At 41.2% G+C, this 22,627-nt stretch overlaps 1 protein-coding gene across 1 annotated transcript in view; it reads left to right on the top strand.

The window, feature by feature from the left end:
- GADL1 (glutamate decarboxylase like 1) overlaps positions 1–15,072 on the top strand; it is a 138,227-nt gene extending 123,155 nt beyond the window's left edge. The window contains exon 14 of the mRNA XM_047875748.1: positions 14,899–15,072. Within this exon, the coding sequence (XP_047731704.1) occupies positions 14,899–15,072 (174 nt within the window). The remainder of the gene's footprint in view (positions 1–14,898) is intronic.
- Positions 15,073–22,627: the final 7,555 nt, after the last annotated feature.

Consider the following 22,627-nt stretch of genomic DNA (forward strand, 5'->3'; position numbering starts at 1 on the left):
CGGCCGACTTCGGCTCAGGTCATGATCTCGCGGTCCGTGAGTTCGAGCCCCGCGTCGGGCTCTGTGCTGACAGCTTGGAGCCTGGAGCCTGTTTCGGATTCTGTGTCTCCCTCTCTCTCTGCCCCTCCCCCATTCATGCTCTGTCTCTCTGTGTCTCAAAAATAAGTAAACGTTAAAAAAAAAATTAAAAAAAAAAAGCAATTTCATCATCTTCTCCCTCTCTCTGGCCAAGTCAATTACGAAAGTATTCCAAAATTATTTCTCCCACTTAAAATGAATGAAGCAAGAGAAAAAAAAAAACAGAACACAAAAAACATAGGCTGAATGACCAAAATTAATGTTAAGCCTTGCAGGTAGTCTCACAGTTGTGTCCTTTGTTTGCTTGTATGATGTCTTCGATTAATATCTACCGAACATGAAAAGCCTTCTCGTTAGGCTCACTAACAAATTAGGAACATCTGCCCCTCGCTGCTGCGCGTCGATGTTGTTCTGGGAGCGCTAACCACTGTGACAACCAGAAAAAGACATGGGCTTTAAAATATTTCAGAGGAGAAGACTCAAATGTGTTCGTTTTAGATTGTGCGATTCTGTATCTATAACACCCAAGGACATCAAATAAAAAGCTTTGAGAAATTGGCTACCATAGGCGTACGAAGTTGAATATCTAAAAAAGCTTTTCCTTGCACAAAGAGTAAGAACCTGGGAGCTGGAGAGTTGAAATTTATATCAGAAGGGAGCCTTTAAGAATAATTTTTCTCAACCACAATAGCAAAAAATACATTAAGTCTCTGAGAGTTAAATAATTATAGTACCTATAGAAGAAAACTGCAAAAGTACGAAACTTTAAGGACACCCCCCCAAAACTTTAATGTTCCCAGTAACAATTTCTGTTTTACAAATTATGCCACATGAAGCACCTTTAAACAGCCATTTTATGATGCTCATGGCTTTCGGAGGTTAAGAATTCAGACAGAGCACAGACAGAGGGGATGGGATGTCAGGAGCCTCATCTGGGAGGACTAAAATAGCTGAGGGTGATTCGGTGGCTGGAGCTGGAATATTCTGGAAGCATATTCACTCATACTTGATGGTTAATGCCAGCCCTTGGCTGGGACCTCATTTGGGCCTGTCAACCAGAGCCCTACCTGACGCCTCTCTGGGTGGCTTGGGGTTCATCATAGGGGGTGGGCTCGGGATAGTTAGACCTCAAGAAGCCAGGGTCCCTGAGAATCAGCTGCACACTGCTGTACCTCTCCTAACCTCACCTTGGAGGTGTGCAACATCTACCACATTACTGGTGCCTAGCCTGCCACCAATCCTCTCCAGGTCGGGAAATCTCTTTGAGAGGAATGCCAAAAACCATGCAGCCATATTTTAAAAAACAAAAACAAAACTACCTCATTTAGAAGCTGAAAAACACCAAAATTCTACATAAGAAGATTGACTTTTCCCTAATTCATATGCAGCGTGAATATAATTCTAATCATAATCATGGAAAGGTTTTGTTTTTGTTTTTAACTTGTCACAGTGTTTTTCAATATCATCTAAGAGAGCAGGTGGGTAGTAATAGGTAAGAACATTTTGAGAAGGGTGAATGCTGAAAGGGGCGTTTGATATTTTATGGACTGTAATAAATAAAACAGCTTGATTATTCTAAGAATAGACATATCAATCTTACAGAATAGAAAGCTCAGACCTAAGTATTCATATGTATTCCCCAATACATGTTGGGGAAAGGCAGGCTTATTCCCTCAGTGATGTTGAGACTCCTGGTTAAATACAAGGAGTGCATCTCTAACTTATGTAAGGTGCAAATGGAACGTTCAAATGGATTAAAGGTTTTAAGCATCACAATCAAATCAGAAAACCATATTTATTTAACTGGCCTAGGGTACAATGGATGTTGGAAAAAAAATACAGATGTAGTTGATAGGTCTGACTGTATACATAATAAAACTGTACATGAAATAACCAAAACAAAATTAAAAGCAGATAAACAACTTGCACCATGTGAAGCAATCAGATAGTTGATGTTCTTAGTAATAAAGCGTTCTTCTAAATCAGTGAAAGACGATCACACAAAACGGTCAAGGAACATGAACAAGTGGTTTACAAATGGAAGCCATTCAAATGGCAAATGGATAAGCTGAAACTCTGGGGTGATTATGAGAGAGTAAAAACACAGGAATGGAATGATGATCACGTGGGAGAAACAAACCGGCCCTTAGATGGGAGGTGATACAGCTCCGTAGTGCAGCTATACTAGGATATACTTGAGGTTCAGCTATGTGAAACGGCCAATAATTATTCATTGTTGCTACATTTGGACATAGTTTGGCCGTGTGTGACATATCCTCAACTCTGCAACCTGTTTCTCTGTGACTTTCCTCAGTTTCCCCAACTTGGTCAAGAATGTCAACCAAGAGCCCCCCTCGCCCCTTAGACTCAGCATGTAACGAGGCATCCATTTAGCTAACATCTTGAGGGGTATTTTTTGGATATCTTAAAATGGTCAGTCTTGAATAATAATAACAAATACATTGCCAATCAAGTTCAAACTTGTTTTTTTGTTTTTGTTTTTGTTTTTGTTTTTTACCTGACGGAGCCCTTGTTGTCCCACAAACTCTCACATAGAACTCTAATATATTAAAGACAGCTAAGGTGGGGCTTGCTTTAGGCCAAGAAGGGCCCTGTCTGCTCTGGGCCTTCTTCCTGCCCCTCTGGCATCCCTGCTCCCCTTCTGCAGCCCTCTCTATCCTGTAGCCCCCTGGAACCAACCGGACCACCATGACTTTGAGGAAGAGGCAATGTCCAATTTTAAGCACTTAAAGAGTGTTGAGTGAGCTCCATAAGGAAGAATGCATAATCGCTTTTGTTAATTTGCACAAAATGTGCAAACCTAAAGCATTTTGCTACTTAAGTAAGCGGACTGGGTTGCTGTTAAAAGCTGTTGCTTGCTATTTACAGCACTAATTGTAAAAAAAAAAATCCTTTATGAGCATTTATAAAGATTTCAGCAAGGAACATAACACTTATTTTCTCAATATTTTTATGAGTAATACAGGAACAATAATTATTTTTAAATACCCTCATGGTAGCTCTCTTTGATTTAGTAAAGAAAGAAAGAAAGAAAGAAAGAAAAGTGAGGTACATAAAACATCTGTCTTTAAAAGTTCGGGTTTTGCCTCTGAGGTCGAAACACCAGGCATTTTAGGATACACTAGAGCTCGGTAAATTAAGTGCAGTGAAATGATATGCAAAGCACTTATAAATAGACATGCAAAGACAAGCCATAGGAAGAGGTGAGAGTGTATCTTGTGTGTGTAGCTAACTTGGGGGTGGTCAGTGGACAGCTGTGTTCTACCAAACCAGAAAAGGTCAAAAAGACAATTTGGACTTCAGTTTACTCCAGAAGCAATTATCAGTGCAAACAAAACAAAACAACCTCTAAGCGAGATGAGGATACAGGGGAGTGGCTGCAGGTAGGTGGGTTCGGGCCAGTGAGCACCTCACCGAGGCATAATCGGACGTGTCGGCAGGCTGGGCAGAGTAAGATGTCTCTCAGTTCAGAGCAGCGTAACATCATGGGATCACTTCCTGTTTTACTCCCTGCCTGTCAGGCCCAGAATCTACTCTAAAAGCCCATAATTCTGCAATTCAGGAAGCTTAGCCCCCTGAGCCTAAATGCAGGTTCTGCACCTTAAAATTATTGCTGTGCCAACACAGGACCGCCTCCCACATCTGTGCCTGCGCTGCCGCTGGGTAGGGGTTTGGCATTTATGCCTCAAACAGCCTCACTGGCAGTTAGAGGCTTGTTGGTAATGGCTGAGTCAGAAGACAGAATTTCAGCTGCCAGTTGCCCTTTGCCAGTTGTCCAAGGGGAAAAGACTTCTCAGGGAAAGTTACCCTGGGAAAACCTGTCGGGAAAGGAATCAGACTCTCATCCACTTTAGAAGGCGTACTGGGTACTCCTTACCTCATGAGTGTGTGGGAAGGATAGGAATATACCTCCCTGTCGCAAAAAGCTGGTGAGTCTGAGCCCCTGGCTCTAGAAGGCAGTCGTGCTGGAACTAGCTGGAGGCTTCCAAGCTGTGTCCCTGCCCTGCCAGATGCAGCATTTAGAAATATGGACCACCGCCCAGAGGACCTAGGGAGAAACCTGGACGATACTCACTTTATCCTTTCGCATGGGGTGATACTCTTGGAGTATGTTAAGAATCTTTGAGCCATCCCTTCACAATGTATATGTACAGCAAAAAGTCACATTGTACACTGTAATTACACACAGTTTTTCGTTGTCAATTATACCTCAGTAAAGCAGGAAAAAATTAAAAAGGGCCTAAGGGAGCCAACAGAAAGTACTGTTGGCCTCTGAAGATCCCATTCCCTTTGCCGAGTCATCAGTTGAGTCCTGTGTTCTGGACCAAAGCAAGGGTCAGAACTCTTGAGAGAAACCAAAAGGACCCGGAGGTGTCCCTGGAGCACAAGGGGCTCATGATCCATGTTTCTCAACAGGGGCATCGTTGGCATTTTGGGCAACGTGACTCTTCCTTGGGCAGGTTTAGTTGAAGCACTGGGAGGTGTTGAGCACCCTTGACCTTCAGACGTGAAATGCAGAGAGTCTTGGCAAGCAATCCAAAACACTTAGACACAAAAGCCCCTAGCGAGGTGATAGGACCCCAGGGCGGCTGCCATTTTAAGGAAAGAATTACCGAATAACTTGTCAAATTAAGGAACGAGACAGGGATCTCCCAAAATGGGCGAAAAGTTGGGGGTTGGCCCACAACAGTTACCGAGCAGCTATTAGCTCACATGGCTCCTGTGACACAATTGAGGATTAAGTTTTTGCTTTATAGAGTGTGTAAAACGTTTATTGTGTCCACTCTTCAGCTAACGCTTTCAGTTCAGTTTGGTTTATTTTTATGACTGTTCATTTCAGCTGCCTTGAATATATGACTGACATTAGGTTTATTGGAATTGCTGTCATTGTCATTTCCACGTTGTAAACACCAAATGTGAATCTAACTGTGTCCTTCGGCCTTTCCAGGATTCTAAACTCTGTTTTCGTGGCTTAGCTCCTCTGTATTGGAAAGGGCATGAACAGGACAGTGCTTTGAAGTCGAAACACTTTTTCATTTTGTGCGCGTCTGATTTTGAGATATACTCTGGAGGAAAATATGGATAAAAATCCCTATTTGAAAAGAGGTATGTCCACTCTGAGTGTGGCCTATTTCTCCATGTTCTGCCAAGCTGAAATGATCCTTTAGATGCATCTGATTTTATGGGCTATAGACCACCAATTTTACATAATTTAAGCTCGGGAGATTTATACCAATGTAACTCAGATCTAAATTACAGGGGGGCAGATACCAGGGGAATGAGTGAGCGTTGTGTGCAGGAGTAAGAAGAGAATTGGACAGGTAAGGAATGGCAGAAAATATATGGAAAGACGCAAACTGATTCTCCTAGCAATCAAGACAAAGAGCTTTATTGTTTCCTGGGCCACGGTTAAGTGTTTTGAACACTTTATCAGGTTTTGCGATTCATAGAAAAGTTGGCCAGCAATTTCTTTGAAGGTGACTGGCTTATTATTTCTTTATTTTTTTATTTTTCAGGATCACAGTATCTCCTGCCAGCTAAGTCTTATTTTATTATAAAATTGACATAAGAAATTCAGGAAGGGGAGATTCCCAATCTCCTCTCCCCTCCTCTCTTAAAGTTGTTTTTCTGGTCCCAAAGATCTCTCACCTCTCATCCCATCGTCACCTGTCCCAGGGTCTTAGGTAAAGGACTGTCATTCGCCGTGTTCTCAAACTTGCGTCATGATAACAAGCATTTGAAGTGCCTGGTAAATATGAAGACGACCAGGTCTAACACACTGAGATTCAAATTCAGATGCTCTGGATTGGGACCCCCTGATCCAGTTGATTTGTATCTCCAGACACATTTGGGGAACACCTAATACTTCTCTTTGGTCTTCCTTTGATAAAAATATAAGTGGTGGGACAGCACAAGGAGACTGTACAATTTTGGGCACAAGTTCATGGATATGGGGACAGATGACCTTTTCAGTTTACGACTTTTCCACGTGTCCAAAGAAGAAGTAAATTTTTACTTAGAAAGTATTTCTGCTTCCTGCAAAATACTTATACGACACGCGGAAATTTCTAACATACGATAGAAACTCATCCCTGCCCACAATACATTTCAGTGGAAAGCTTCTTTCCCTGCCCACTGCCCACTCCCACCGCCAAACTGCCAAGATGCTCAACTACTGTCTTCCTTTTTAAAGGAAAAAGAAGTTTACTTTGCTAAATGTTGGGAAAAACTTGGAACTTAAATGGAAGATTAATACAGAAGTGGCATACATGAGGTGCGAGATTTAATTTCTAAAACTCCTAACTCACAACATCTCAGAATTATTTAAATACAGTTTAGATGCTTTGGGGAGAAAGAATAAATTACAAATCGTGTTTTCACATAACTTTCAAATGCTCATCTCTCAAGAGATGATAATGAAAGAATGTGATAAAAGACCAGGTATGAATGTAAATTGATTAAAAACAAATTCATTTTAAGAAACTTAATAATACTAGTGTCTAGAAGGTGCCGGATTGTATTCTTGGTGCATTCATATGTATTATTTCATTCAGTCCACCTGACAATCCTACAAGGGATTATCAGGTCTTGACAGAAGAAGGTGAGTCCCAGAGGAGTTAAATGTTGGTCCAAAGCCACATCGAATTTCAGGAATTAGGTCCCAGGTCAGTCTAAACTAGCCTCTTGGTTTATGTATGGTTATTCTAAACCTATAACTCAGCATCTAGACTCACTTATAATAATGAAAGGCACATATTGATAATTACAGGTATAAATTGATCTGTCCTGAGGAAACAGGAAAATTGGTCACTCAGTAAACTCCAGTTTATTTAGCCATCAGGAAAAATTAGGGCGGGGACAGAGGAATTGTACAGGGATATATAAAAATATTTGCTGTTTTTTAAAAATCGCCTCAAAATGCAAAAGAGAAAGTGGAAAATCAGACATCAAACAAAAATTTATGTTAGCTTAGTCACCCACAACTCACCTGAAATCTTCCATTATCATGTGTGAATCACATTTAATAAGCACAGTGGGTACATTTAAATGTTTGATGTAATGTGCTGTAGAGCCTCTATAAAAACTTTGAGCCAGTCAATTTCCACTAGGCCGCACCGCTCACCATGAAGAAAAACTTCAAGTGCCACTGCGTCCAAAATAGTTTTATCTTGTGCACCCAAAAGTGGCTACCATGACCCTTCTCATTTCAGGGCTATGGGGAAATTATGTGATTTGCTTAAGGACATGCGGTGAGTGACAGAACTGGAAAGAAACATCCCAATTTAGACCTCCGTTTCCTTTCTAGAGTTTGTGCTCTAGACTTTGTTTGAATAAGAATATTAATCTTCATCAAGTACCATCTGTTCGCATCACATGCTGCACTATAGTATCATATTCCATATTTTATCAGTTGAATGAAGGGGCACTATCCTATTATCATCTCCTGCCTAGAGATGAGGAAACTGGGCTTTGGGAATTAAAGTTATTTGCCTAATCTCTTAAAGCTCCGTGTCTCCTTAGAGCCTCTCTTATTTTTATTTTATTTATTTATTTTATTTTTTTTTTTTTTAACTTATTTTTGACAGAGACAGAGTGCGAGCTGGGGAGGGGCAGAGAGAGAGGGAGACACAGAATCCGAAGCAGGCTCCAGGCTCTGAGCTGTCAGCACAGAGCCTGACACAGGGCTCGAACTCACGAACCGTGAGATCATGACCTGGGCCGAAGTCGGACGCTCAACCGACTGAGCCACCCAGGCGCCCCGAGCCTCTTTTATTTTTAAAGGAATTCATTTATTAATTTAAAAGTTTACATACAGATAGAGCTCACCTCTGAAAGTATATAGTTCTATGGGTTTTGACAAGTGTATAACGTTAGTTACTGGCAAGGCTTTGTATTGGAAATCAGATTATTTGAGAAGAAAATATAAAGCAAGTTACTTTTCGGGATTGGTCAGGGATAACTGCTGGAAGAAAGTCAGAGTGACAAAGCCTGTCCACCCATCTGTGGTACCGGTTTCATGCTCTGCTGGAGAAGGACAGTCAAGAAGACTGTTGGCATTTCCTGACTCAATGTAGAATTTCTGAAAACAAAACAAAGCACAAAGAAAAAAACCAATGAATATAAGTTTCTATGCGCTTTTTCCTTTGAAAGGGTAGATTTTACATATCATCGCGTATCTTTCCATTTTGACCAGGGAGTCGGTTCATATGTCCACAACCAAATCTAGCTCATCACCTATTGATTTATAGCCCAGGAACTACGAATGGCTTTAACATTTTGAACTGGTTTAAAGGTCATCACGAGCAGCTTAGTATTTCCTGATATGTGAAAACCATATGTTCAATTTCATTGTCCCTACATAAAGTTTTAACAGAACACAGCGTTGCTCATTTATATTGTCTAGAGCTGCTTCCATGCTAGTGATGGGGGAGTTGAGTATTTGCAACAGAGATTGCATGGCTAACAAAACCTAAAATAGTTACTAGCTAACCCTTTAAAGAAAAAAGTTCGTCTCTCAGATCTAAAATAACTAACATTCAAGTATAGCCGCTGAACATTAGCCTCCATTTTATTCCTTTCTTCGTGTTTCTTTGCTTAACCATGTATGGAGACGTGTGGTCTCGGTATGTCCATAAACTGTTGTGGGGAATACAGAAGAGGCCAAGGAGGTATGGAGTTTAGTGTAGATAGAGGCAAATTTAAAACTCTTTCAAGTGACTTTTTCTTTCTTTCTTTTTTTTTTTTAATGTCTATTTCTGAGAGAGAGAGACACTAATGTCTATTTTAATGTCTATTTTTTAATGTCTATTTCTCAGCATGAGCGAGGGAGGGGCTGGGAGGGAGGGAGACACAGAATCCAAAGCAGGCTCCAGGCTCTGAGCTGTCAGCACAGAGCCTGATGCGGAGCTCGAACCCACAAACCATGAGATCATGACCTGAGCCAAAGTCGGACGCCCAACGGCCTGAGCTACCCAGGTGCCCCTCAAGTGACTTTTTATAGAGAGAAAAATATTGTAGATAATTTTCCGCATTTGACATAAGTTTCTTTCAGGCAAGGTAATCTTAGAACAAGATGTTAATTACAATACTAGTCTCGTAATTTACTCTTCAGTTTATTAGCTTGCCTGCCCACTATATGTTCTACCCACAATATCTGCAAATTATTGTGAGTTTAGCCTCCTACCTCCAAAGAATCTTTGCTTCCTTGGAGAAAATGGAATGTAGGTTAATTAAATTGAAATTGAGACAAGAGCTCTAAAAATCTGGAGTTTGAGGAGCATTGATTTGTTCATGGTTTGTGGGAGAATTTAGCAAAACTACAAGTCTGTCTGGATTTATTAGAAGCTCTGGGTCGTATTGTTGTCTAGAGTCAGAGTAGAAGCTTATATAGTATTTGTCCCTCATATTAGCTGCAAAAGCATCATCTCTTTTAATTATGGATTTGTCTTCACGGCCACCCTAGGTGTTGTGATGCTGTGTATTCTACAGGTGAAAAAAATGTGACTTGATTTCACCTGCACAGCAGATAATGGGAATAGGCGTACGTGAGTCCTGAAGTTTAGACCATTTTGAGCCATTTACTATTATAATCTTTGCACGAGTTTTTGAAACACTGATGTAGAGGTTTCACGATTGGGTCCATGGTTTCACTGAAATGCCATCATGACTGAAGCAGGCCCAAGATTTAACAACTGGGAAATGATTTAGGTAAACTAAGGCATAGTGTTGTGATGGAATACAAGACAGCATTCAAAATGGCACGGGGACCATGGCAAGAGGCGTAAATAAACATGCAAAATAACATGAAGATTCATAACTAGCATAATCTATACCCACAAGGAGCCAAGGGAGTTAGAGCAGCAGAGACTTCAAAAGGTCATCTCTAGCCCTTTGCAGATCCATGAACTGAATATTCCCAGTCTGCGATAAGAAAAATATGGAACTCAAGAGCTCCTGCTTAGAAACTTTGACGACACGTTAACAGATTAACTTTACTGTTGAATTAAAAATTTTTTTTTAATGGGGCTTGTAGTTTTCTGTCTTTTACCACATTTTTATTTAGTAATTCATTTTCAATCAATAGTTCGCATTTGTTGCATTTCACAAAAGTATTTCTGCAATGCATTGGAAAAAATAAACCTCCTCCTCACAGTTTGAGAGACACTTTGTGTATCGAAAATGTGTTACCGTCAACCTTAAATATGTTACAAATTTTTAAGACGAAATACCACTTAATGGACATGAAATTTTATTTTCTTGAAAGGCTATGCTAGTGTCTGGTCAGTTACTTGTTATCAAATGACTGTAGTTGGCCAGAATGAGAGTTTCGTTTTCTATTTTTCCCTTGGGTTTAAGCAACTTTTAAATATCAAATGCTATTTTATGCTGCAGGACTGTGACAACAGAATTCTGTTTAAATGACTAAATCATTGCTGGAACATAATTTAAGGTGGCGGGGGTGGGGGGACAGCAATCCTACAGAAACGTGTCGATTAAGTTTCTGTGCAACCAAATAGAAATGTCAGGATCTTCCTCCACTTAAGATGCAGGGACCAGGGCACTGAGGCATGCGAAAAGAATTTGATTTACAATTTGAAGGAAAACCAGCAGTAAAATAATTGAGAGCTGGAAAGCAATCTCACTCCTACCAAATTGCTTTCCTCCATGCATGCTCCATTTAGGGGCGATATTCAGATACTTACATTTAGTTTGTGCATATTTTCTTTCCCCTGTGAATATCCCATCCTGTCGGATTAGGACTATTTCTCTGCTTCGATCAGCAAAAGAGAATATCCAGGTTATCCAGCATTGGGTTGTGCGTGGAGTTCTATAAATAGAAAATAGGTGATTTTTTTTTTAGGTGCAAATATGATAAGCTGGCCGTTAATGAGACCATTCTTGGTCTCTAAATTGCAAAACACGGGTTCCTTTCAAATAAGCTTTAATGTGAGTTCGTGGGAATCAGATATGTGAAAGCACATTGGAGATTGTGAAGAGTTGGTAAAATATTTGTTGGCAACAAGGGTAAACCAGTCCCACTGCTACAATTATAATTTGTGACAGAGATTTAGTGAGTATCAGCCCTGGTGTGGCTTATGGCTTGCTTTTCCCCGCAAAGCGTTCATAGATAAAGGAGATCTTCCCTTCTTGCCTAGGAGTGATTAATCACCTCTAGGAATTAATCATATATGCATGGGCACATAAATAAAATAAGTGTTGTACTGCTAAACCCTTGCTTAGTTTGTTCTGAGTCACATAGATATTTAGTCATTTATTTATAATTTTTTGAACATCAGTGGCAAAAGGTGGCTTAGAAGTTTGGTTCCCATGTATATGTGTATTTAGCCGCGGAGGCCCATTCTACAATGACAAGAATTGTAAAGACCCAAAATATCTTTATATTGAAAGAGCCGACGGGTCCTCTTTTATCTTTCTTGCACACATTCGAGAATATTTTTGGTTTGCTCACAAGAAAGGCAAAACTGACAGATTCATTTTGATAATTGCCTCGTGTGAGCCTCTGACACTTTGTGAGCTGGGATCCAAATTCTAATGCTCTCCAAAGGGAAGGCATAAAATATTACTGGGAAGGGGGAAATAGGGTTATTCAAAAGTAAACAGGAATAGACAATGAAGACTAGGCTTGAGCCAAGAACATGCCTGTTTTAAATTTAAAATTGGCTATAGTCCAGAGCCTGTTATATGCCCCTGGGTACCAAGAGGAAGAAAGAGATGAATATGAAAGGAATTTTTGTTTTAAAAAAAGTCAGCAGAACCACAACCCATAAGCTCTAAAACTGATAGTCTGTGACTCTCCTGGCCAGATATGTGTGTTATGTGACCCACGTTATAGTTATCAGCAATGGTGCTATTGTATTTTTCCCTCATACCTTCCATTTACATCAAGAGGCCACTTGTTTGAAATAAAACTAAATGTACCTTTGTCATGAACCTGAGTCAAACCATGGTTCCTCGTTGCTTTGTGACAAAACAGGAAGGTTTTTGAGAGCACTAAATGACAAACGGTGGGTTAAAAAGTGTAATGTACATGTGCTTGTGCACAGACATGTGCACACACACACATACCTACATGCACACGCACACATTCACATCCATAGTCACACAAGAAACCCTCCTACCCAAGGTGGTGAGGATTGGTCAGTTACAGCAAATACTCCTAGAAGAAAATGTGATGCATACGTGACTTAAACATTTTAACTTAAAATATATCTATGTGTATTTATTTCCCCCATCTTTCGGTGGGAGGCTGCTGTTTTCTTTTCCCTGTCAAATGAGGATTTTTTCTAAAAGCTTTCCAAAAGTAAGTGAGGTTTTTCTTGAGTGGGGATCCGATGATCAAAGGGCCTTTACCGTTCTTACGTTAACTACAGGAGTCATCTGTCCCGTCCAGCCCCTGTTTCTGTAAGCAGAGTGAGGGTGTGGCAGCTGTGTGGCCATCTGTGTGCAGAATCAGTCTAGACTCTAGATTCTGCTTGAAGGCTTTTCCAGTTCTGTTCCTGCACCTGACTTGCGGGGATGTTTAGCAACCCACCCACCCCCCCCCCGCCCGACTTCATCCAGCCTTTCCAAAGGCTTCAAATTAGTTTTTATGGAAAGCACTCTCTTTTTTTGCATTCACCTTTCATTTGCTTATATATCATTTCACAAGATTTTTATAATTCCAATAACAAATGATACTTAAATACAGAGCTTGGCAAGAAAACTCAGTGGATGCTTGGAGCATTCATATTTAAGAGTTTCAAACAGATATACGTAGAGCATAGGTATGTAGAGTGTTCCCTACTTGCTTCCTTTTAGCATCCACTGAACATTTGTCACTAAATTTTGCAGAGATTGGAGATGATGTTTATTTAACCCTGCTTTCCTAATCTCTAAAGAGCTCAGGTAAAATTTGTGACATACTTCCAGCAATCTGTAGAACTTGATCGTTCATATTTTTTCACTAACTTGACCTCTGACTTCATCTTCTTTTTCTATATTTTTTTTTCTTTCATGCTCATAGATTTTCTTTTCATGTCTCATTATACAGTGAGAGAACACCAATACTTTGCTAGAATGGCAATGTGGTTGTGCTTAATGGATGTTTGTTTTTGCTGTCGTAGGCTTAGAGTAGTCCACGTTATGCAAGATTTAGGTTCTAAAATTAGCACATATGGGGAAAAAGTACTTAGTTAAAATTATCCTTACACACCCCTGGAAGGCTCTGTGGGTGAGTCTAACACATCCTGCCAATAGAGGTCTAAAACCCCCAATTTTTCCACAAGCTTTGCAATAGCTCAAGAGGAATGTCAGAGAAAGTAGTTTGGCTTGTTTTCAGGGGGATATCTGACAAAACATAGGTATGTTTAAAGACTAGAACGGTGTGGGATGGTCACACCCTGAAATAGGCTCGCGGGAACAGAGAATTTTGCCCCTAATGTAAGGAATTTCAAAGCACATCATGCTTGGTGTTATTTATGTATGCTTTCTTCCCTTCTGAATTAAGTAAGACTCATCTTTCTGAGGAGATGAGAACATAAACTCATTATATTTTCATCATATGTTCATGTAGGCGCACTCAAATTTTGAAACAGTTAAAAGGAAAATGGAAAACCTTTGCTTGCCTTTCCAAGCCAGGAAGAGTGCGCTCTTTTAAATTGTTTGACTTGGTATTTCAAAGAGCAGCTTTGCTCTTTTAAAAGTTTATAACCTAGTTCTTGGGTGGTCACACTACCGATATGAAAATGGGCTGATTTTTCCATTTTGTTCTTAAATTGGACTAATTTCTTCAAACATTAAACTTTTAGAAAAATTTGTACAGTTGGATTATCAGGTCCCATTTTCCCTGTGTTACCTGGAAATCTTTAAAATAGGGGCTTCCTGTTTTATTCCTGCCTTTACACCTCTTAATAAAAGAGTGTTTATGTTTCACACATACTATTAATAAACTAATAAAATATTAGTCTTCAAAGCAGAACCGTGCATAATATCTGTATTCATGTTTTCCTTTGTAGACTATCGATGCAAGACTGTTATTGTGTGTGTGTGTGTGTGTGTGTGTGTGTGTGTGTGTGTGTGTGTGTTCCCACCCAAGGCTAATTTTCTTTATTTAAGATGCCTGAACTGGAGGGGCATTTGGGTGGCTCAGTCAGTTAAGCATCCCAAACTTGATTTCGGCTCAGGTCATGATCTCAGGGTTTATGAGTTTGAGCCCCTCATCAGGCTCCACACTGACAGTCTGTAGCCTGCTTGGGATTCTTTCTCTCTCCTCCTCCCCCCTCACTCTCTTTCTCTCTCTCTCAAACTTAAGTAAAACTTAAAAAAATAAAAACATGCTTGAACTGGAAGAGTTTTTAGTTCAAAGTTGGGAATGTGACATCTGATACTTTTAAATCTGTGCTCTCTGGGGACACTGGGTTGTTTTGAAAGAGACAGCAGTGCCTAATGATTTAGGGTTCAGAGTGTGGGCTTAGGTGAGGCTGCCTTCTCTTTCACTGACTTTTTCTGAACATGGGACCTCAGACTGATCACCTTGTACCTCAATTTCCTCATCCAAAAATGGGGATATCTGTATCTCCCTCATGAAGTCACTGTGAAGGTTAAATGAATTAACTGATCTAAAGCCATTGGATCAGCCTTCATATGCTGCAGGTTCTCAGTAGATTATTATGAACGTTGACCTTGTTGTGCGCAAGGGAACGGGGTCCACAGTGGATGCCAGCGAGTATCAGATGCCTGGTTGGAATGCAGCAGGAATGCGCTCTGTCTTTCACCGCCTCCCTCCTCTCGCCCGTGCAGGTGGCCCCAACCATTAAGGAGCGGATGATGAAGAAGGGAAGCCTGATGCTGGGCTACCAGCCCCACCGGGGGAAGGTCAACTTCTTCCGCCAGGTGGTGATCAGCCCTCAAGTGAGCCGGGAGGACATGGACTTCCTCCTGGACGAGATAGACCTACTGGGGAGAGACATGTAGCTGTGGCTTTTGGTTCCCCAGAGGCACGGGTCCTGTCCTGGGGATCTGGGGACATGGAGACTGTGGCCCTTCTGGTGAGAAATAGGAAAGGTGCCCTGGTCTGGCCTGTCAAAGCGGAAATGCTAAGCAAATAGTGTTAAGGACTCTTTAGCTGCCTGGGCACTAGTGTTGCTAGAAAGGAGGAAGTGAAAAAATGGACTTGCTCAAAAATTGTCTTTAGGACACAGCCTCGAAGAGAGTTTATTTAGTAAGTACCACACAGGGCCTGGGTTCTAAGCTTCGATTGCCCTTTTCAAGAACATGTAAATTAATAGTTGAAAGCAGTGGTTCTCGAGTTGGTGGTCCCTCCACTAGGAGCATCAACATTGCCATGGAACTTGTTAGAAATACAGGTTCTCAGCCCTGCCCAGACCTACCGAACCAGACCCTTTGTATTTCAAGTGCGACTCAACATTCTGTATTTGAAGTAGCTTTCCAGGTGATTCTGAGGCAAGGCAAAATCTGAAACCAGTGGCTTAGTGCAACCTTGTGAAGACTGAGTAATAACTCCGATGTTTTGCCAGCAAAGAGATAGCTAATATTTCAGCGACCCGAGTCAGTTTGAAAATACGGCCATGGCATCTGTAGCACAAGTGTTTAGGGGCATCAGAAGTATATATATTTTTGAACAGAGGAACTGTTTAAGATGTTTACTTTACAAAGATGTATCTTTTGTGCAGCTGAATGTTTATTCTCAAAAGTTAAAATTAACCGTGATCTATTCTAAATAACTTAAATTAGAGATAAGGATAAGGACACTTTGTAGCATGGCCTTTTTAATGAAAGCAATGGTACTCATTCACTTCCCAAAGCGCTTGTGCCATTAGCTTGGAGTAGACATTAGATACAGATGTCTCCAGCTATGTATCTCTCTCGGCGTGAGGGGCCCATTTCTTATCTTATTCTCTGCGTATAGGAAATAACCAGAATGAAGTCCAGGGTTATACAACATTCCCTTTATCAAGCTTTGAAACGTCAGTGTAGACTATTAAGTGGTTTATATTAGGCAGAGAATCTGGGAATTGGAGGCCTTTTCAGTGCAGACACCTCCCCTGTTCCTCTTGGGAGCGGGTGATTGTAATTCTGTCTCTGATCCTGGTCCTGGGTTTCTAGGAGAATTCTATTTGACTAAGAAATAAACAGAATTCAGAGGTGTGGGTGCGGAGTTCCACAGGTAAGGTTGTGAATCTGATTAGAACTCTGATTTGGGAGGCAAAAAAGATTGAAGAGTATTAGACTTCGCATATTCAATAAGCTTCCATACGATATCGTCAACTGTGTTGATTACATTTTGAAGAGTAAAAAGCAGATGTGTACTATTGCTCTATTCCATGTTTTCACTTCAGGTGTGTGCTTTCTCAATATCTCCATCAGTCAAAGAATATTTTAATCTTTCTCTGAATCACTTTATTCTCTGGTGATAACTATTTGTGTGTGTGTGTGTGTGTGTGTGTGTGTGTGTGCATGTGTGTTTTACATATCTTGTTGCTTCTTTGTTTTAATGTCTACATAAAATGTTCCTGAAATTGATATTTGCAATAACTCAGGTTTCATGAAATAAAAAGCAACATTAGCGCCCACTGAATGTTACCGACTTTTCTATTCCTGTCATCTCCTCTTTACTGGGTTTTCTCAATGCATTTTAGAAGTGAATTGAGTTCCGCTGGGATTTTAGCTAAATGATTGAATGAGTCGGTTGGAAGCTGTCTGTTTTTTAGCCAACACCTTGAGTAAAATGGAAAAAGCAGTTATAGCAAAGTGGGGATTTGTCTCTTGTTTTGTCTTCTATCGGGAACCCGATAGCCATGGCTCAGCTCCCGTTGGACCTTTTCTTGAGAGATGATAGTTCCTTGATCAATGAAAAGAATAACTGTTACCAGATACTTTAAAAAGTCCATTCTTTGATCCTTCACATATTCAGATACACCACCCCCAATCATGTATTTGGCTGAATGGTCAAGAATAATTTTCCAACAAAAGGTTAATTGTAATTCATTCACTCCTTGAACATATAGATGGTGTGCCTAGTACATCCTGGGCAACTATCTAGGTGCCAGGGATATGCAGTGAATGAGACAAAGTGCCCGCTCCTCTGAGGCTTTCAGTCTAGTTGAGGCAGACAACAAGTAAATATGTAACAAATCAGGTGGTAATAAGAATTTTGAAGAAAAATTAGGGAGAATAGAGGGGAAGAGTATGGAGAGGAGAGAAGCGTGTGCTATTGGAGAAAAGTTGGTTGGGGTAGGGCCTCTCTAATAAGGTGACATTTGAGGGGAGACTAAGGAAGTGAGGGAGGGGACCATCTGGGTGTCTGGGGGAAGCGTATTCTAGATTGAGGATATGGTCAGTGAAAGGCCTGAGGAGCAACATTCTTAGTATGTTCAAGGACCACTGTGGAGGTAAGCAAGGCTGAAGCAGAGGGAATCATGGAGTGAGTGGTAGATGATTACATCACAGAAGTATCTGGGAGTCAGTACACTGGGCCCTGTGGGTGGGGACTTAGATTCAGGCAGAAATAACATTGGACAATCTGAACAGGGTATTGATGTGATTCAACTTCTATTTTAGAAGGGTCACTTTTTTTTTTTAATTAGAGAGAGAGAGAGAGAGAGATGGGGAGGGAAGGGCAGAGGGAGAGTGAGAGAGAGACAGAGAGAATCTTAAGCAGGCTCCACTGTCAGCATGGAGCCTGATCCGGGGCTTGATCCCATGACCCTGGGATCATGAACTGAGCTGAAATCGAGAGTCAGAGATTCAACCAACTGAGCCACCCTAGGTGCCCCTAGAAGGATCACTTTGATTACCGTTTGGAGAATAGGATGTCTGTGGTCAGGCGTGGATTCAGGGAGACCAAACAGGAGGCAACCACAAGAGTTCAAACAAGAAATGATAGTTTATACTAGTCGCAATGAGGGAAGTGACGAAAAGGGGTCTGACCCTGGAGGCATTTGCAGGTAGAATTGATAAGGTTGGCTGATGGAGTGGAGTATTCCAGGAGAAATGGGGGATTCGGGAGAGTTTCATACACTTTTAGTCTGGGCAACTGTAAGAAAGGAATTGCCATCTGCTGAGAGAAGGACTCTGAGGAGAGTAGTTTAACCTGTTTGGGGTCACGTAAAATTTGAGGTGTCTATGCCAGACAACCAGGTCTGATGTAAGGAATTACTTTTGAGTCTCAGTTTCAGGGGGGAAGTTGGGGCTAAAGCTACAAGTTTAAGAACCACCAGCATAGGGATGTTAATTCAAATTATGGGACTGGGTGAGATCATCTAAAGGTCTAGATCAGAGATATAAAAGGAGAGGCAGGGCAAGGACTGAGCCCTGGGACTTGAGCACAAGATGGAGAGGACCAGCGATGAAGACTGAAAAGGAGCAGCCAGTGAGGCAGAGGAAGAACGAAGAGAGTGGTCACCCACAGGCCAAGTAAAGAAGCATTTTGGGGGGAGGAGGGAATGCCCAACCATATCAAATGCTGGGGATGGGTCAAGTGAAAACAGATTTCCTTTAGAATTGGCAATCTATTCATTATTACCGGCCATCGTTAAAATGTCTCACTGAAATTTTATTTTCTAAAAATAAACATTTAAAATATAATTTTCAGTATTTCCTTTAGCAGTTAGTAGACTTGATTCAGTTGGTTGAAAACTGTTCAACTGGTTGGCATAGACACTTTAAAATTCCTGTTTTGGCTTTTGACATTTAACAATAGTTCTTTATTAAAAAAAAGATCTGGTAACATAAAGGGATTTGAACTTCAAGAAGTATCTCGTTGCTAACTGCATCAAAGAGGATGAGATTTAGTAGCATGCACATGAAACCCCAATTAATTGTGGTTTCATTGGAAGGGTTTATTTTTCTCTATTCAAAGGAGGTTCCAACATAGATAACCTGGAGTTGGTATCTTACCTTGGGTTACCCAGTAAGAAGACACAGGTAAGGATTTGAGAGCAAGAAGCCTGATCACTTGGTGAGCCCAGAAAGCACTGTTTGGGAGCCAGTGGAGTGAAGAAGGAAACCAGTATAGTGAATGTTAGTGAGCAAATTAATGCTGTGACGACTGTCCATGACCTCTGGGAAAGAGTGTAGAATGTACCTCACAGGTGTTCCATCTGAGGGGCAAAGAAGAGGGGGTATTTAATGCATTGGGGAATTAACTGAATGAGAGCTGATCCCAGGAGTATTAGCTCCCTGACCATCCTGATCATACTTCCATGGCCCTAAGAGGTTTACAAGCAGAGAATACAGGTGCTTACCACCCAAGCCTTGAGCGGGACTGGTGAATGTTGGGGAGACTTGGGAGGGGTGCTGACCGCTGGATGGTACCTCCACCCTATTGTCAGGGACCCCAGATCCTTCCATATTTTCACCCTGCCATCCTTAGAGATGGATTCATTCATCAAGTTTTACTCATGGGTGTAATTTGTGCACTGTGGTTCCAGCCATCTTCTCCAACTTTCAAGTTGGAGCAGCAAGAAGCAGAAAGAAACTTTCCCAGGAGCTACCCACCCCCCTCCCCTCTTCATGTGACACACTTTCTCTTCGGGAAAGAATGGGAAATACAGTATTTTTCGTCTGCTTGTTTTTGTGGGTGTTTTAAAGCTCTACATATGTTGATGCCCACAACCATATAAGTAGTTCTGTTAGTAGTGAAGAAAAATATGAGGACGGGTACTGACAGGCAACTTGTGGTTTTTGCCACTGTGACAATGCATTGAGTGGCACCAGTTCTGAAAGCATTATTTTTCCAGAGAGCTCGGAAATAACCTAGGTTGATAAGGTTTGATTCCATTTTAACTGGAATCTGGTCTGGTTGGTCCAAGCTAAGCAGCGTCAGCCTTGCCCCGCTCACATTTACCTAATCCAACCGGAAATGGATTGATACAACTTGAAATGTCCTAATCCCCTTAACTCAATTAGAGCCAATTTTGAACAGGGAAAAAAAAAAATTTTTTTTAGATTCAATTTAACCTCTTCAGGACCAGTTTTATTTCTCTTAATCTAAACCGGTCTGAACTCACCTAATATAATCAGAGCTGGCCTGATTCCAGTTTGAAGCAATTTTACGTCTCTCTACCTTGATCACATTCCATTTGAGCTAGCTTGATCTTGTGGGAATTCATTCCAGCAAATTAGAAATGGTTTGATTTTGTTTTGATTTGTTTGAGATTTATTTTATATGGTTTAGTTCAAGAAAAATTGGATTACACTTGCTTAATCCAACAGGATGCATTAAAACCCCCTTTTCAGGAAGCCCCTGGCTTTAGGGAACCCATTCAAATAGCAGCATTACAGTAAGCGACACCTGACCAGCTCTTCAGAGAAAAATAATCTCACAGCACAAAGGACAACCCCAGGTTCAATTGGAATCACACATGGGGAAAAATGAGACCTCTCCGTCTCTATTCTATTTTCCACTCCCTTCTTTCTTGGCATGAGACTGGTTACATGAAGCACCCTGACCCTGAAAATGAAGGCCCATGTGGGGACAGGTGTAGGTGGAGCGCCGTAGCTAAAAATTAGAAAAAAATGTCTTCACTTTCTGTAGCTATATGGAGAGGAAAGAGTCATCGTGGACCAATCCTAGCAATCTGACTATGTCTGGCATCCCACAGTTACTTGGCGAACAAAAGCACTGAGAACCAGCTTGGTCTCAGAGGGCAATAATTATTTCATACTGTCATGGCACCTTTCTCAAATTAGGAATTTTTATTTTTTTTTTAGATTAGGAATTTTCCTGTCTCCTTTTTGCCTTGGAAGTTGGAGGGCAGCAGTAGAGAGGGTCTTTTGACCTGAAATATTAAGAAATGTTTAGGGGCTTCTGAGTGGCTCAGTTGGTCAAGTGTCCGACTTTGGCTCAGGTCGTGATCTCGTGGTTCGTGAGCTTGAGCCCCGCATCAGGCTCTGTGCTGATAGCTCGGAGCCTGGAGCCTGCTTCAGATTCTGTGTCTCCCTCTCTCTGTCCCTCTCCCACTCACGCTCTGTCTCTCAAAAATGAATAAATGTTAAAAAAAAATTCAAAAATAAGAAATGTTTATAGGGACCAGAGTGGAGGTGAAAATAAATATTTTCTGAGTATTTGGTCATTGCTTTGTTTCTCGGACCTTTTTGAGTTCCTGGACCACTGTGCTAATGCTTAGTCGACAACTCCACTAGGGTGTCTCACTCAAACTCAGCAAGCCCAAAACTGACTCATGATTTCCTACCCCAACCCTACATTCATCTTCAAACCTGTTTTTTCGTCTGTGTTTCCATTTCAGTGAATGACACAACTTCCTATCTAGTGTAGCAAACCAAAATGTATAATTCAGGCTTGATACCTTGTGGGTCTCTCTCTCCCCCCACTGTCCAATGACTTAGCAAGCCTTCTTGGGTTTCCCTCCAAGACATGTCCCCAATCCATCCGTTTATCCAAGATGTCCAAATTCCAGACATTTTTCACCTCTCCTCCAGACTATAGCAATAACCTCCTTGGTGTTATCCATGCATTGGTTCCGGGCTCTGTCTAATCTACTTAACCAAACTGCAACTAGATTAGAACACGGAACTGGTCCTATCTCTCACTTTCTGTTTGGTCTTAGGATTGACAACTACCAACTCTGCCAAAGACCTTTAGAAAACCTGTTGATCAAGCAAAGCTAAGTTTATTGGCTCTGTCGAGTACAGGGAACACTGCCTTGCAAGAGTCTTAGTGGTGTCTCAGAAGGGAGAAGTTGGAGGATGGTATTTACAAGCTTCAGGTCTGTGCTCCGATGGCTCTTCCAAGGCAAACTGATTGGGATACAGTTAATCATGGGATCATTTAGGCTTGGTGGGCACAGCAAGGTGAGATACTTGATGTAAGTCTTGATAAATACACTGTTGTGTGATAAGCAAGCTGTTTCTGCAGGGAGCACTCTTTTGTCCTAATGGGAGAGATGGCTCAAATGTTTGTCTGGATAAATTAGTTGGCAGGGTTTCCTAAAGCAAACGGGGAAGTTATTCTCTGATTTACAACCTTAGCTTTCTGAGCGAGAATCTCCTGAAACGAACATTTAAATCATGCTGACGATAGTCATCTTGGTTCTCGGTCCTGGTGGTTAAGCTACACGGAAGCAAGTGATTTCAGTTCTCAGGATAAAGATCAAGTTCTGGCAGTGGCTGCCAAGACTCTTACTCCTTCCAATTCCCATACAGTTTCAACTTTGCGTTGCGTTGCCTCCATCCTGCTGAGAGCCAGAAAAGTCAGTGTTCTTCCAGATCCTTCATGTCAAAACTTTGGGATGTAGTACTTTCTCTTCCTAAAATGCTGTTCCCCCCTTCTCCTAACTGAATTTCTGCACACAGTTCAGATCTCAGCTTGATTCTCAGTTTCTTAGAATAACGTCTCTCCCTGCCCAAAAGGGGATCTGCATCAATATAAATAATTTTCTTTTTTTTAATTTTTAATGTTTATTTATTAGAGAGAGAGAGAGAGAGAGAGAGAGAGAGAGAGATCATGAGTTGGGGAGGAGCAGAGAGAGACAGAGAAACAGAATCC

The sequence above is a fragment of the Prionailurus viverrinus genome, chromosome C2 (genome assembly GCF_022837055.1).
Source record: "Prionailurus viverrinus isolate Anna chromosome C2, UM_Priviv_1.0, whole genome shotgun sequence".
NCBI classification, from domain to species: Eukaryota; Metazoa; Chordata; class Mammalia; order Carnivora; family Felidae; genus Prionailurus; species Prionailurus viverrinus.